Source organism: Astatotilapia calliptera, chromosome 20, assembly GCF_900246225.1.
Source record: "Astatotilapia calliptera chromosome 20, fAstCal1.2, whole genome shotgun sequence".
Classification (NCBI taxonomy): domain Eukaryota; kingdom Metazoa; phylum Chordata; class Actinopteri; order Cichliformes; family Cichlidae; genus Astatotilapia; species Astatotilapia calliptera.
In genome coordinates, this window is record NC_039321.1 from 1997042 (window position 1) to 2012310 (window position 15269).

Genomic DNA, 15269 nt, shown 5'->3' on the forward strand with positions numbered 1-15269 from the left:
CTGTTAAAACAAAAAGGCGACAGGTGTGTGCGGCTCAGCTGTCCGTCAGAGAGGAGAGCTTCAGTTCCTGGCAGAGATCCTCCTGAACATCCTTGTGTGTCTCCTCTCTGCTCCGCATATCCCTGAACACACACACACACACACGCACGCACGCACACACACACACACACACACACACGCACACACGCACACACACACACACACACACGCACACACGCACACACGCACGCACGCACACACACACGCACGCACGCACTTACACACACACACACACACACACACACACACACACACGCACACACGCACACACACACACACACACACGCACACACGCACGCACGCACGCACACACACACACACACACACACACACACGCACGCACGCACGCACGCACGCACACACACACACACACACACACACACACACACACACACACACACGCACGCACGCACACACACACGCACGCACGCACACACACACACACACACACACACACACACACACACGCACACACACACGCACACACACACACACACACGCACGCACGCACACACACACACACACACACGCACACACACACACACACGCACACACACACACACACGCACACACACGCACACACACACGCACAATAAGTTTGTGTTTTTAAACGTGAATCTTTGGGTGTGTCTTGGAAAATTGGGCTGAGGTGGGTGTGGGTACATGTGCAGCTGCTGCAGGGCGGCTTAAACTTGGCTTCTTATCTCGTTGCAGTGCTGCTGCTGGTCCCGCTCCCGATGTTTTCTCAGTTCGTGCAATTTCATCTTTAACCCCTCCTGCGTCTTCTCCACCTCTGCTATGTCCTGAACACACATTTTTAACAACCATGTCAGTTTGTTTGAACCCTCGCTGCTTCTGTTGTCACCATTCTGACTTCCAGCCACATATTATTGTTGTACTTTACTAGAAGAGCTTTGTGTGACTCACAGTCCAAACAGTCCTTGTTTATCTTGCACAGCTCTTAGTTTATCTGCCTAAAACAAGCTGTTATAGCCTTTATCTTCCGTTAAAGCAGCATGCCGGGTCACATGTTCAGTTTGGCACATTTTTACCCCAGATTCTGGATCCTGTTACATCAATGGACATTATGTACTTACAAATCTAACTAAAAGAAAACACTGATGTACATCAAATGACTGTTTTAGTCTGAGATGAGACGTTGTCCAGGGTTTTATCAAAGGAAAGAATTCTGGCACCCGTCGAGAAGGTTTTACCGTCCACCAAAGGACAAGAACCTGGACGGATTGTAACAAGTTTCTGCAAAGTGTATTTACCCAAATTTACTTATCAAACATCCAAAAATAAAAATGACTTCTATGAAGCCAGACAACAGAACCATCGATCGTGGCTCAAGAGTTGGGAGTTCGCCTTGTAATCAGAAGGTTGCCAGTTTGTTTGGACAGTCTCGGTCGTTGTGTCCTTGGGAAAGACACTTCCCCTGTTGCCTACTGGTGGTGGTCAGAGGGCCCGGTGGCGCCAGTGTCCGGCAGCCTCGCCTCTGTCAGTGCGCCCCAGGGCAGCTGTGGCTACAATGTAGCTGCCATCACCAGTGTGTGAATGTGTGTGTGAATGGGTGGATGACTGGATATGTAAAGCGCTTTGGGGTCCTTAGGGACTAGTAAAGCGCTATATAAATACAGGCCATTTACCATTTTACTATACAGGCCCACCTGTGCAGCAAACAAGACTGGTCACCCAGAGTCACTGTGTGAGGCTTCACTGGTACCTTCATGTATTGTTCTTGAATGATTTTGATTTTCTCCTCTGTTTCGATGTCAAAATATGGATTCAGGCCTTCCTTCTTCACATCTTGGTCTTTGTCGATCTCCTCAGACAGATACTTCTGCAAAATGTTTTTAAGTTCACCATTTTCCTGAAAAAAAGCACAAATAGTCAAAAGGATTGATGCAACAAGAATCATTTTAAAAAAAAGAAAATAAACTGCAACAAACACCTGAGATAAAAAAAAATAACAAAGAAGATCAAAACCTATAACAGCAGCAAGAGATTTAGACAATATTACTCCAAATTAAAAGACAGATGTTTAATTCATTTTTTTAAAATGCTGTTTTGATATTCAAAGTCAAAGTCAAAGTCAAAGTCAACTTTATTTGTCGATTCTTCCACATGTACAGGACATACGGAGAATAGAAATTGCGTTACTCTTCAATCCCTAGATAAATAGCAAATGAACATTTAAATATATTTAAATATAAAAGTGATTTAAAAAATGCAAGTAAAATAATTAAAAAGTAAAAATTTAAATAAATACAATTTTACATATAACAAGAAAGCTATACAATATACAATATAATGGGTAAGTGACATTGAGTGTAAACCAGGCAGAGTAGTGCAAATAGGCAAATAGTGCAAATGGAGATTTAGTAGTGTACGGTAAGAGAAAGTGTAACAACAAAGTCTTATGAGGTAATGGCAGTCCAATGCTCCACAAAGTGACTGGTAACTGGTGCAGGCCAGTGAGTGAGTCAGAGAGTGTGTGTGTTTGTGTGTGTGTGACAGAGTTCAGTGAGACCGTGGAGGAGAAGAGGGGAGAGGGGGCAGAATCGGGAGGGAGTTAAGCTTCCTGACAGCCTGATGGGTGAAGCTGTCCTTCAGCCTGCTGGTCCTGGCCTGGAGACTCCGCAGTCTCCTCCCCGACGGCAGCAGCTTGAAGAAGCTTTGCATTGGGTGCGTGGGATCAGCCGCTATGCAAAGGGCTTTTTTAGTGAGACGGGTGCTGTGAATGTCCTGGAGGGAGGGGAGAGAGACACCAATGATCCTCTCTGCAGCTCTCACTATGCGTTGGAGGGTTCTATGACAGGACGCATTGCAGGCTCCAAACCACACAGTGATGCAGCTCGACAGGATGCTCTCGATGGTGCCTCTGTAGAAAGTGTACATGATGGGGGCTGGTGCTCCTGCTCTTCTTAGTTTGCGGAGAAAGAAGAGACGCTGCTGTGATTTCTTGGCCAGTGCTGTGGTGTTGTACGTCCAGGAGAGATCCTCTGTGATGTGCACACCCAAGAACTTGGTGCTGCTCACTCTCTCCACAGACGCTCCGTCAATGGTCAGAGGAGCATGTTGGGTGTGCATTCTCCTGAAGTCCACAACAATCTCCTTCGTCTTCTCCACATTCAGAGAGAGATTGTTGTCAGCACACCACGTGGCCAGGCGTCTCACCTCACTTCTGTAGTCGGTCTCATCCCTGTTGCTAATGAGACCCACCACCGTTGTGTCGTCCGCAAACTTGATGAAGAGGTTGGAGCTGTATGATGGAGTGCAGTCATGGGTCAGCAGAGTGAAGAGGAGGGGGCTCAGCACACATCCCTGCGGGGCCCCCGTGTTTAAAATGATGGTGCTGGATGTATTACTGCCAACCCGTACTGCTTGAGGTCTTCCGGTGAGGAAATCCAACAGCCAGTTGCACAGTGAGGTGTTGAGCCCCAGCTGGACCAGTTTTTGAGTGAGCTGTTGGGGGATTATGGTGTTGAATGCTGAACTGAAATCTATGAACAGCATTCGAACATATGAGTCATTTTTGTCCAGGTGTGTGAGTGCCGAGTGGAGTGCAGTGGAGATGGCATCATCGGTTGAGTGGTTGGGCCGATAGGCAAACTGGAAGGGATCCAGGGAGGGGGGCAGGACAGTCTTGATGTGTTGCATGACTAGTCGTTCGAAGCACTTCATCAGGATGGGAGTAAGTGCAACAGGACGGTAGTCATTAAAGCAGGAGGGAGATGACTTTTTTGGAACCGGAATGATTGTGGTGGCTTTAAAACATGTGGGGACGACAGCCTGGATGAGTGATATGTTGAAGATGTCTGTGAAGACATCAGTGAGTTCCACTGCACAGTCTCTCAGTACACGACCAGGAATGTTGTCAGGACCCGGAGCTTTACGTGCATTGATCCTGTTAAAGAGGTTCCACAGATAGACAGCGGGCCTCATCCATCATTAAACTCCAGAGCTGAAAAATGAAACCGCCTGAGTATCAAAAGCTGCAGTTCCTCTAATGGCCACTTGAGGCAGACTCAGAAAACAAGTCCGTCCCCAGACTCCACGTTTCTGCCTTTGGTCCTTTTCTCTGGGAGACCATCTCACACTGCTTCAGTAACGATGAGATCCAGGCTCTGGTGAGGCCAGTCCACTACTGATAGTGACCCACTGGGTGATTTCCTCCCCACCTATGTTGTTCCTGCACTGGCAGCATGTTTGGGTTGATTGCGATGCTAAAAAATAAAACTGTTGCCAATCTATAGCAATATATAGCACTCTTCACAGCATAAAAACCACAAAGTGCTTCACAGAGATACAAAAAAGCCAATGTTAATAAACGAGTCTTAAGCTGCTTTTTAAAAGAATAAATCCAATCAAGGTAATGATGGCGGGAGAGCATTCCACAGCCTGGGGGCCACCGCTCTAAAAGATCTCAAACACCACTGGCAAAGAAGCAGCTCCATGCCATGACAGAGCCTCCACTGTGTTAGGTGGAGGTCTAGATAGGTGGAGACTGTTGTGCTTCTCTCCGGACCTTCTCTGTACTGAATGACAATGAAGAATCTGCTTTCAGCTTCTCCCTTGTTGCAGGGCCACACCTGACCCTGCCATGTGACTCACCACCAGTGTTGGGAAGGCCTATGCTGTTTTATCTTGTGTTCTTTTTTTAATATAGGGCTGTTTTAATTTTTATGTATTATGTGTTTTATTTATTTTTTATTTATTCCATTGTTTTTAACTTATTTTCTGTACTTTGGTCCTGTGCTGCGTATTTTAAAGTGCTTTATAAATAGAATTGGATGGGAAGTTTGTTTTAAAATGTATTCCACTACAGATTACAGAATACATGCCCCAAAATGTATTTTGTAATGTATTGAATGTAGTATTGGTGTGTGATTTATTACTATTACTGAAGGTTACTCCCCAGGCCAACACCAGCTAGATTTTTAAATCCTAATATAAAATGAGTAACAGTAGCGCTGACATTAGGTAAAGCTGCAGTTTCATTTTATTTTGGTGTATTTATCCGCGACACCTTAAAGGCTCCATGAAAATATTGTCTTACATTAAACTGTCCGTGGCACAAAAAAGGTTGAGGACCGCTGTGACAGAGGACGTGCATCTTCTTTTTGTTTTCATATTGTAATTTATATGTTATTGTGTTGTGGTTTGCAGTATTTTGTGTTGTTTCACTTTAAATTTGTTTAAAAGGAAAAACCTGAAAATTTAAATAGTTAAAAGTTTAAATGTGAATAGTTGTTTTTTGCATTATATAGCTTATTTATTACATTTTATGTGGAGTAAATAAATAAAAGTATATTCACGATGGCCCGTACAAACTCCAAAATACGTACAAATTTGAAAACACAACAGCAGTGCTCCAGGACGCTCGGGCGCAGCGTTTAGCTTTTGTTACCTCGTGGCTACACAAGCCAGGAAGTACCAACGACTGGATTTGGTGTGTGGTAGTAACAGGTAAATGAACATTTTTAATCATTTGAATATGTGTGTATAAATACACAAACAATGCATATTGCTTTCAGTTATGTAATTGAATTTGATCTAGGCAGCTCTGTTTTGGAAGTTCAGTTAACGCTGGCAATGTGTTTTGGAGTTTGTCTCTTGGGGCCACTGCATTTATTTATAAACATATATAAATAAAACCACATTTTTTTAAACTTTAGTAATTCCTTTTGTGCATAATTGTATATTGTTGTTGCTAATAAATAAATTAAAGCAGCAAAACAACCTGAAGAGTCGGTTGGGAGCCGAAGGAGCTGGAATTCACATCACTAGTACAGAGATCTGTATATATGTGAACATTTACACGTTACACACTGAAGTTCTGAAAGCCAGTCACACAATCTTGTTCAACAGATCATTGCCTATTACACATTAAAAAAAAGTATACCAGGAAGTTCTTAGCCATGAACGTTTATCCAGATTCAAGCCTGAGCACAATCTGGATGTAAACTGATTGTGTTACTTGTACTTAAGAAAAAATCAAACTAACAGATGTGAATCATCTGGAATCTCGAGGGACCTGGTCTTCTTTTAAACAACATTTCTGTGTGTAAATATTTGTAAAAGTCTTTATTTGATATATAATCTACTAAATTTTCAGTGAGTCAAATGTTTAACTTTCTTAAAGTAGTCGAAGATTGTAAAAACAGCTGTTAGATATCCCCTATTGTGAAGGAGGTCGAATGTTGTGTGAAATCCAAATAAAATACAAATGCATTTCACTGGGACATCTTGCTTTGAATTTGATGGCAGCAACACATCTCAAAAATGTGGAAGGGGGGCAACAAAAGTCGGGGAATGTGAGGAGCAGAGAAAGAAACAGCTGGTGTCTCACCTTTTTCTGTTTCCTGCTGTGGACGAGGGCAGCTGCTCGGCTCCACAGCTTCATTTCTTTAGTCTCCTTTTCACGGAGGGTCACAACGTCTCTCATCTGTTCACACATCAATACAGAACATCTTTAACTGAACTTACAGGTACTTTTCCTCATTACCCTGGGAAAACTCTTTTAATCCAGGGTGTGGTTACCTCTTTCACCGACCACATAACATGATGAGTCACCTTCTCTTCAACCTCCATCAGTTCCACCAGCATCTTATGCAGGGTTACGGCTGTAAACGGCTTCGCAGATAGATCCATCTTAAGTATCAGTGGAGTGCATGAACCCAGAGGCAGATTAGAAGCTTTTAGACTGAAAAAATGTAACTGTGATATCTGCTGTATGTATTGTCATGCATTTGCGACGTGTACCTGGAAGGTGGAGATCATGTCAAGAGAGATTTCCTGTGCGTTCCTTTTTTCTGAGCCCAGTGGCTTGATGAAGCTGATCTTTGAAGGGATCAATCGGTCCTCCGTTAAGTGGTAGTTCAACTCAATCAGTTTCTCTGGTATCAGGAACACTCGCTCAGCCACGTCTTCATTGGCTGGTTTGGAGCCGTTTCTATGGAAACGCTCTACCACTTTCTGGATGAGCAATAAACAAAACAAACCAAACACATCCACATAAGCATCCTGTGGCTTTTAAAAACAAAGCAATCTTTACGAAGATTTATGAAGTGATCTGTGTGTTTGTTTCCTGTCATTTACCAGTATGGGCACTTCCTCCATGTGTGAGTTCTCGCTGAGCAGCTGGATATGTTTTTTGAAGTAGACGTGCCGGTAATGGAGGAAGTCGCTCCGGCCTTCGAAGAGCTCGATTAATTCTTTCGGCGACAGCACCCTCCGCACCAAGTCGTCAACGCGAGCACCGCTGAAGTGCATTTCAACCTCAGTGCCCACAGTAAGTGATTTGACCCTCAAAACTGAACGAAAAAGAAACACACCTACTCTCAGCTCACTCGTTCATCACTTCTCTGACATTATCATTTAGAATGAGTCACTATTTTCCTGCTCACTCCAAAGCTGCTGAAGGCTCACACATGGAGCAAGTGACAACGTTCAGTTGCATGTCTGAGCTCCTCGGGAGCTTGCAGCTGACGCCAAAACTCAGTCATAGACTGTGTAAAAGACAGACATCGCCATCATAACATTGCCCACTGGGCTACGAAGTCCCGTACTGAGAGCTCGTGATGAACACTGCTGTTTCTGTTTTGGGGGAGGGTATGACCATCAAACTGCATGCTCATTGGCTAACGACAAGTCATTCTGGAATGAGTAATACCCCCAACTTAGACTGATGGTATAACACATGAAGTCTCTCTTTGTCTGTTTGTCTGCAAACTCCACAATCAGACGCTGAGCAGCTAAAAAGGGCCCATCGGCTCTTATCTATATCACAGATTATGACGCCATCGTGTTACCTAGGATGTTCAGCCTGAGCCGAGCTGTAATGTTAGCTGAGTCAAACTTTCTTAAACTGATGATTTCTAGAATAAAACAGCTGCTGGTGTTTGTCAGATGTATTTTAGGTGCCTTCGGCTGCACTGTATTAAGACCTAACATGAAAAATGTTACTACACAGCGCCTCTGAGGACGGCTGCAGAAAGCCAGCTTACACAGCAGGTGACGTTTTCTTCCATGTCTGAAGCGCTCTGTGGTGATCTTATTGATATTGTCCACCTCCTTCTCCTCCAGGAAGTCGCTCCTGCCTTGATACCACTCCTTCACTGTGGCGACCTCAGTGCCTTCAACGCACACTCACAGGTTACTCATTACAAACAACACAACCATAAATCATCTCACTAACGAACTAAAAATATAAAAGAAGTTGTCTAATTTATTAAAAATATCAAAAACTACATATTTTACAAACCAACTTTAAAAAGATTAGTACACTGAGAAAATCTCAGGAATCTGAGAACGTCTGAGGAGTGCATGAGGAGCGCTGCTGGGAGACGTTCCTGCTGGAGAACTGCACCAAATCGATTGAGAAAGATTTTCCAGAAACTCATGAATTCCCCTTTTTTCCTTGTAAAGAAAAGCACATTCACGTCTACATGAAGACAGAAAAGCGTGTTTCTCTGGCACTCACAGCCTCGGTCTTTGTATTTGATCAGTCGTGTGACAACGCCGTATAACCTTTTGGACGTGGCAAACCTCTCCAGCTGGGCTTGTTTGTAGCGGATCACCTTCTTTCCTCCTGGCCAGCGGTTCTTCAGGGCTGAATAATAAAGAAGAGGCAGTATTTGTGCAGGTTTGACAGCATCAGGTGACGTCTGTTTGGGTTCTAGAGGTTAAATCTTGAACTCCTAAAGCTGAAGTAAAACTGGTGAACAATGTACAAGGTAATGTTCGTACAAACAGAGCCTACCTTCTGTTGAGATGGCAATGTAGCTGACCCAGGATCTCGGCATCTCCAAAACGTTGGGCCCGCCCTCCTTCGAGACAAAGAAAGTTCAATTTACATTTATTGTATTCACAGTAAAATCGTGTTTCATTTGCTGGAGCTGGAATTTAAATTTAAATTCACAAAATGACCTGAATCAGTTCGTCTCAGGAAATTAATAGAAATGTACTAAAAAATAAATGAAAAGAAGTGAAATGACAACACAGAGCTGAAAATATCAGCATAACTTTTGCAGCACAGGACACCAGCGTTTCACTCTGAGAGTCTCGTTTGAGTGTTTAAATTACTAATGTTGAAAGAAGAACTGTTGTTAACAGAGTTGTTGATAGCAGGAAGCAAGTGTGTACTAACTGTTTAAGAGCCTCATCCTTTCATTTGTCATTCAGTCAGAGAGGTCAAATATTTCCTTTAAATTTCCTTTAATGAAGTAAAAATGCACGATTGTCTCGGTCGTACATTGTTGTATTTATTGTTAAATCCCAAATGAGGCATTAGGCTCCACCTCCTCTGTCCTGATTGGGTGATCAGTCATCAGAGCGGTCTGTGGAGCGATTTTGGCTGCGTGCTGGGTTCTGCGGGCTTACACTGCTGTGATTGTCTCTGTGGGCTCCTTTTGTTTTGTGATCCTCGTTTTCTCACGTTTATGTGCTCGTTAGGTAGATTATCTTTGTAGATTTGATTTTCTTTGGAGTTAGGTAAGTTCCTTTTTTTTCTATTAGGGATTTAGAAAATAAAAGTTTGTTATATTATAAATGTCAGTCTGAACCAGAGCTTTAAATTAGGAGGGACTTTATGTGAGTCCCTCTTAGCCCGTAGGCTAGCCAGGAGAATTTATTTACAGCTTCTACAGCAGTATTTTGACTTCTTCTGGGGTTGGTATATGTGGTATTTTTTGATGATATTAACTGTGGATCAAATATACTGAAATACAGGTGACCCCTGCTCCATGCTTGTTGCTGCCATTTGTGTATCACAGCCTGGAAGCACATTTTAATGCACCTTGTCCCCAAAGAGCCAGAGATTTTCTTGATTTCTGATTTTCCTTTCAGGACATTAGGGCTTATATGTATGAAAGCTAGAAGAGCTCCAGGCCTGCTGAGGAGAACATACAAATTTCAATCAGCTAAGGTTTTTGCTTTCTGACACCCAGAGAAACACACATGCATTCGGTACCTGCACCAGGTTCCCTTTGCCCATCATTTTAGCCTCTTTTCTCTTCAGGACTTCTTGAATCAGTTGCTTTTTGCTTGATGCTCCAAACAAGACTGGCTCCCACGTTTTCAAATCATCCAGGTCAAACATCATGTCCTACACACGCAGAATATTTCATCAAACCTGCTCCGTTCTGCCTCTGCTATTTTGACTCTAACCGTGCACATGGACTCACAGCACAGCCGTTACTGCAGTCCTGCATGTTCACAAAGTAGTTGAGGTTGTTCCACACACTCTCGATGCCCAGGAAGTTGTCACTGTTGGTGGGGTAGCTGATCCCAGTCAGAGGGTCGACGAAGACGTTCTCCTGGACGTCCCGACAGCCCGACAGCACGAGCACCCAGCAGTGCACCCGCAGGCCTCGCAGCGGGTCGGCCAGCTGCCGATCTTTCTCCTGCTCGCACAGAGAATTCATAGTGATGACACAACATACACCATCATTACTGATCTTCAGTCAGAATATTCAGTGAATTTGTATAACACTTCAAACCAGTCTCATAAAAATCCAACAGAAAACACATGAGATACATCGATGAACATGAAAAACGCAAAGGAGGAAAAATAGCTACAGTTTAAAAGTCAAATTAAATTATGTAAATGCTTTTATATGATCTTACACTTAATTTTAATTAACAGAAAGTAAAAGACAGACAAGCTTATGTTAAAGGCACCCAGGATGAGCTGCTGTTGCAGGGTAAACACCACCTCGTCTTGTAAACAGACGTTCTTACATAGATCCTGTGCATGTGACTCTTAGCCTATAAATGTCATATCTCATGAGAGCCTTTATTGCAGCATAGATGCAGTCGCTCTTGTAGAGAAAAGATCACTTTACCTCTTGTTGTTTTTGTTTTACAAGCAGCGCAGCTTCAGCCTCCTGCTTCTTCTTCTCTTGCTCGGCCAGAAAACGACTCTTGAGCTGCAGCTGCAGCTTCACTGAGTATTTATCATCCTGGTCCTTCTGTTCTGGGGTCACATCCTGCACAGCCTGCACGCAAACACACAACCAAGAAGTCACTTTCACATCTGGCAGTCAACAATCTGATTGTCGACCACATGTGCACGCTGCACGCACTTACCTTGACCTCGGGGTCCAGCAGGGGGCACTGCTGCATGCTCTGATCGAGCAGACACATCTCTTTGACGGCGTAGCCGCTGACGCAGTAGGCATCGTAGTCTTCGCCGAGCAGCAGGCTGCACAGCAGAGTGGCATACTCAAAACACGTGGCTCTCTGACTCTGCAGCACCGAGGTGGGAGAGGAAAGGACCTTCGGCTGCAATGGGAGACACGCACAATCAGACACACACTGAGAGAAGGTGCACGCATGTGTGCATTTATTGATGTGAATGTGATTATGTTCTGCAGCCTTGTTTCTTTTGTCATCCACCATCTTGAAAAGCTGAAACATGTTCAGAACAATGACTGTATATAAAAGAAAGAAGAGCGTCTGACAAGTGAAGCTGTGGAAAACATCCTGATTCTCTAAAATCTGCACTTGAGTCTCTCAGAGGCATGACAGTCAGGTGAAGAGGTCCAGATGCTGCACAGGAGCAGTGGCTGTTAGCACAGGCTGGGTCACTGTACTCCAAATCTGAGTTGCTGTTTCTTTTCTATCAGCTTAAAGCAGTCTGAACTTTCTCCTCTGGTCTCATCTACAAGGACCGAGGAAGTCTTGACCATGTGTTTGTCTGACATGGAGCTGAGCAGGTGAGAGGCTGCTGGGTGCAGATGAACTTTCTTTGCCTTCGGGCTGAACTCTCCCTTCACCTAAACACTCCTCATCCCTGCAGATGCTGCACCGATCTGTCTGCTAAATGATCTCTGTTAGAGTACAAACAGAACCAAGTCCAGCTCCAGTTTCAGCTTCTCAGAAACACGTTTCTCTGAGTGTGACATCATCAGTTGCTGGTCATGTGAGGTGTCTGCATACAGACATGACAGGATGACGTGCAGTTAATGTGCAGCTAAACACAAGCAGCCTGTCATTTTAGAATGACATTATATGCAATAATTATCTGAATGATGAAAATTACGGTTTCACAAATCAGAAACAGCAGAATAAAAGACGTCCTCTCTAACATGTGCTTTAACTCTCAACCACAGAATACAAAAAATATTTGGTTTGCTCCTAAAACTCAAACATTTCTCTGACCGGCTCCACGGGCGGATCCAGAGGGACCAACGACAGGAAGTCGGCCACAAAAGAGGCACAGCCCTGCCAGTCGAACAGTTCACAGTGGATGGTCGGCGTTGGACGAAGAGACGTCGACACAAACTTCTGAATATGAGAAGAGACAGACGGCGATGCAGAAAGTATTTAGGGTGTTTGCAGATGTGAAGGTCCGATGGGATCTGTTCTTCAGAGACAAAAAGGTTGAGTGAGATAAACCTACCTTTACTCCACATTCGTTTACAGGACAGAGCAGCAGCTGTTTGCGGTCAGGACACAAGTGCGAGTACTGACGCTGGAAGTTTTCTGCGATGGCTAACAGTCGAATCTCTTCTGGAGAGTTGCTCCTGTAGGACTTGGGCCTGAAGAAGGAGAACAGGTGAAGACGACCTCAAAGCCACCAGCTTTACCCTACAGTGCTTTACATTGTAGGGTAAAGAGCCTACATTAACCCCTGAACATCTAATGTTTCGTATTTGAGCTTTTGAGACTTCTACATCATTGGTGGGAATTTTTCTCTCAGAAAAATCTTAATAAATTGCAGAATAGATTTCAAACAAAACTAAACCTCTATTTTAAATAAATTAGATTTTTCTGTCAGTTATTTCATGGTTCAGACTTTAAAGGGGTAATCAAGAGAAAAAGAGAAAAGCTAACAATCAGACGACCCTCTGTGAGCAAAGGCTTTGGCGAGAGTGGGAAGGAAAAACTCCCTTTTAACAGGAAGAAACCTCCAGAACTCCCTGACAGTCTTGTCTAGACAACTAGCTCTTTGCTTGTCTTGTATTTTCTTCAGCTGTGTGTGTAGTTTTTGAATGAGTGTAAAGAACTTACAGAAGCTTCTCGGAAGCAGCAACTTGTTGCTCCATCAGGGCTGTGCTCCTCCTGGATTAAGGTTAATTATGTTTATGTGCGCCTGAAGTTTGCACATAAACACACACATGAAAAAAAAACATGAGAAAAGCACACCAGCTCCAATGCTGTGGAAGAGTTTACCTCCCCCACTACGCAGCTTAAAACACATCTGCTTAGACAGGCATCTGGGTAACGTTCATGTGTAATATGTTTTATTTGATTTTATACCTTCTTTATATTGTTATACTGCCTGTTTGATATGATTTTACATTCTCACGTGAATCACTTTGTAATAGCATCTTGTCTACTTTTTTTTTAAAAACAATTTTGCTAATTAAAATAATTCAATCAAATTCGATCTTGTTGTCAGTATTTTCTTATTGTTTAAAAAAAGAGGCTAAAAAATCTTCTGTAAAAACAAACTTAAACACAACTTTAAAATGCCAGAGTTCTGCTCTGGAAATGAGTAGTGCGTATTGAGCTGGACAACACCTCATTTACTTTTAAAATGTAAGGAAACTTTGAATACAATAAATAGTTTAGTTTCATGGCGGTGTCCCTGCTGTCTCTGGGCATGTTATCATCACGTGGGTAGAAGCATCTGTTTGTGTGGGACCTTCTGGCCACGCTCTGCAGCTTCGGTGCGATTATATAAAATGTTTTCGATTATTTTTAAGAATAAATGGAAGCCAACAGTTCTTGTAGTCCCCCCGTTATTCATTAATTCCACTTTTCTTTATTTAAAATGTCGTTTTGAGTTTTTATCAGCTCTATATTTTTATTTTTCTGTGTGTTTTTCAAAGATTCAAGATTTAAGTTATTTTTTCTTTGAAATAAAATTCACATCTATTTCCGTTTCAGTTCAGGTTTAGTTCCCTGTGGTAACCATGTCTGCAGTCCCACATACAGAAGTAACCTCGTTTAAAACGTGCTTTTTAATTTCCGGTAACTATCAAACTAAAGTGAGAAACAAACAAACTTTTTGAAAATTGGATAAACTTTTTCTCACCCGGGCTCCGCTAACTGTTTTTAGCTACTTCACATCCGTGACACTCACTCCTCACTCGTTGTCGTTGCCTCGTGTCCATGGTAACAGCCACACGTCACGACGTGAAGGTAAGCTGCATTCAATTACCCTCGGAGTTAATAGGCTTAGAACAGAACAAAACTTCAGAAGATTTGAAACAGAGATGCCAAATTTATTCTGTTTCCTGGGCCAGTTTGATCTGAACTCAGTATGATAGTCAAGCCACTCCAAAATCCTCCCTTTAATTATATAAAAGTACACTTCGAAGATGAACATGTGTGCCTACAGATGGGGTGCTTGGCCTGGAAAGTGAAGCTATTGCCCTTTGAACCTGCATTGAAAATGTCAAGAAGACCGAGATCCCTCGTCTCAGCTCCAACCAGAGGTGAAGTAAAAGGCCTAAAACTCAGCTTTTGTGGGTGTAATGTACCACAAAGTGACAGAGTTTAATCTATGTGCTTTGGATGATAGATATTCTTGCTATAATTTAATTTATTATCAAATCTTAAATCTAATCAGAACTAACAAAGGGCCTGTGTATGAGGTAAGTGGAGCAGCCAAAAAGACAGAGAAACAGAAACCTTTTGGATTTTATTATGCTGAAAACACCCCAGAATAAGTCATTTTTGAGAAACCAACTTTTGAACTGTGATTGATAAATACTGAAGTTTAAATACTGAGTGAAAAGAGACAACAAGAGAAAGCACATTCTTAGAGAAAGTAATCAGAAATGAAAAGTATATGGAAGGATCAAACGGTGCCTGGTTGGGTGTGAGACCAGTTCCACGTCCTCGTCCCCTGGGGTGGAGTTTTGTCAGCACATCACCTGTTCCTAATTTCCGGGCCATTATCTGGAGGGTTCTTAAACCAGCGCTGCCTGCCACCCTCTGCCATCCTGCTACCGTTGGTGGTAACTCGGACTTCCTTGTGTTCGTTATTCATGCTCCCCTGTTTTTGGATTAACGTTTTTTCCATCTCCAGTTGTCTCCAGAGCGATCTCCTGTCGCGCTTATCGGTCTACCTGCAGACAAACGATTTCACACTCACCTGCTGCTCAGCCTGCCCTCCTGACCGTCGTGTCAACTGTGGATATATCTCCCCTCTGGACCCCTTGGAACCTGGATCCATCTCACCTGCATACTCCTCCCCTGGACACTCTCAC

At 43.2% G+C, this 15269-nt stretch overlaps 1 protein-coding gene across 1 annotated transcript; it reads right to left on the reverse strand.

Moving 5' to 3' along the window:
• Nucleotides 1-58: 58 nt before the first annotated feature.
• ccdc135 (coiled-coil domain containing 135) lies at nt 59-14184 on the reverse strand. Its single transcript, XM_026155247.1, has 18 exons — nt 14090-14184; nt 13060-13141; nt 12449-12587; nt 12208-12333; nt 11134-11328; nt 10890-11042; nt 10230-10448; nt 10016-10150; nt 8807-8873; nt 8528-8656; nt 8052-8180; nt 7144-7358; nt 6808-7020; nt 6586-6696; nt 6395-6490; nt 1766-1912; nt 703-842; nt 59-122 (listed from the first exon to the last, which is right to left on the reverse strand). Exons 2-17 carry the CDS (start codon nt 13092-13094, stop codon nt 726-728), a joined length of 2226 nt encoding a protein of 741 aa, XP_026011032.1. The 5' UTR covers nt 13095-13141; nt 14090-14184; the 3' UTR covers nt 59-122; nt 703-725.
• Between the last annotated feature and the right edge of the window lie 1085 nt (nt 14185-15269).

What these genes read in the sequence shown, in the direction of transcription:
- ccdc135 (XM_026155247.1), bottom strand. Translation starts at nt 13,094, where the DNA reads ATGGAGCAACAAGTTGCTGCTTCCGAGAAGCTTCT. An exon ending in TGCTGGACCCCGAGGTCAAG is followed by an intron (nt 11,043 to 11,133) that starts GTAAGTGCGTGC and finishes GTTTGCGTGCAG; the next exon opens with GCTGTGCAGGATGTGACCCC. An exon ending in AAGAAAACGTCACCTGCTGT is followed by an intron (nt 7,359 to 8,051) that starts GTAAGCTGGCTT and finishes TTTTTCGTTCAG; the next exon opens with TTTTGAGGGTCAAATCACTT.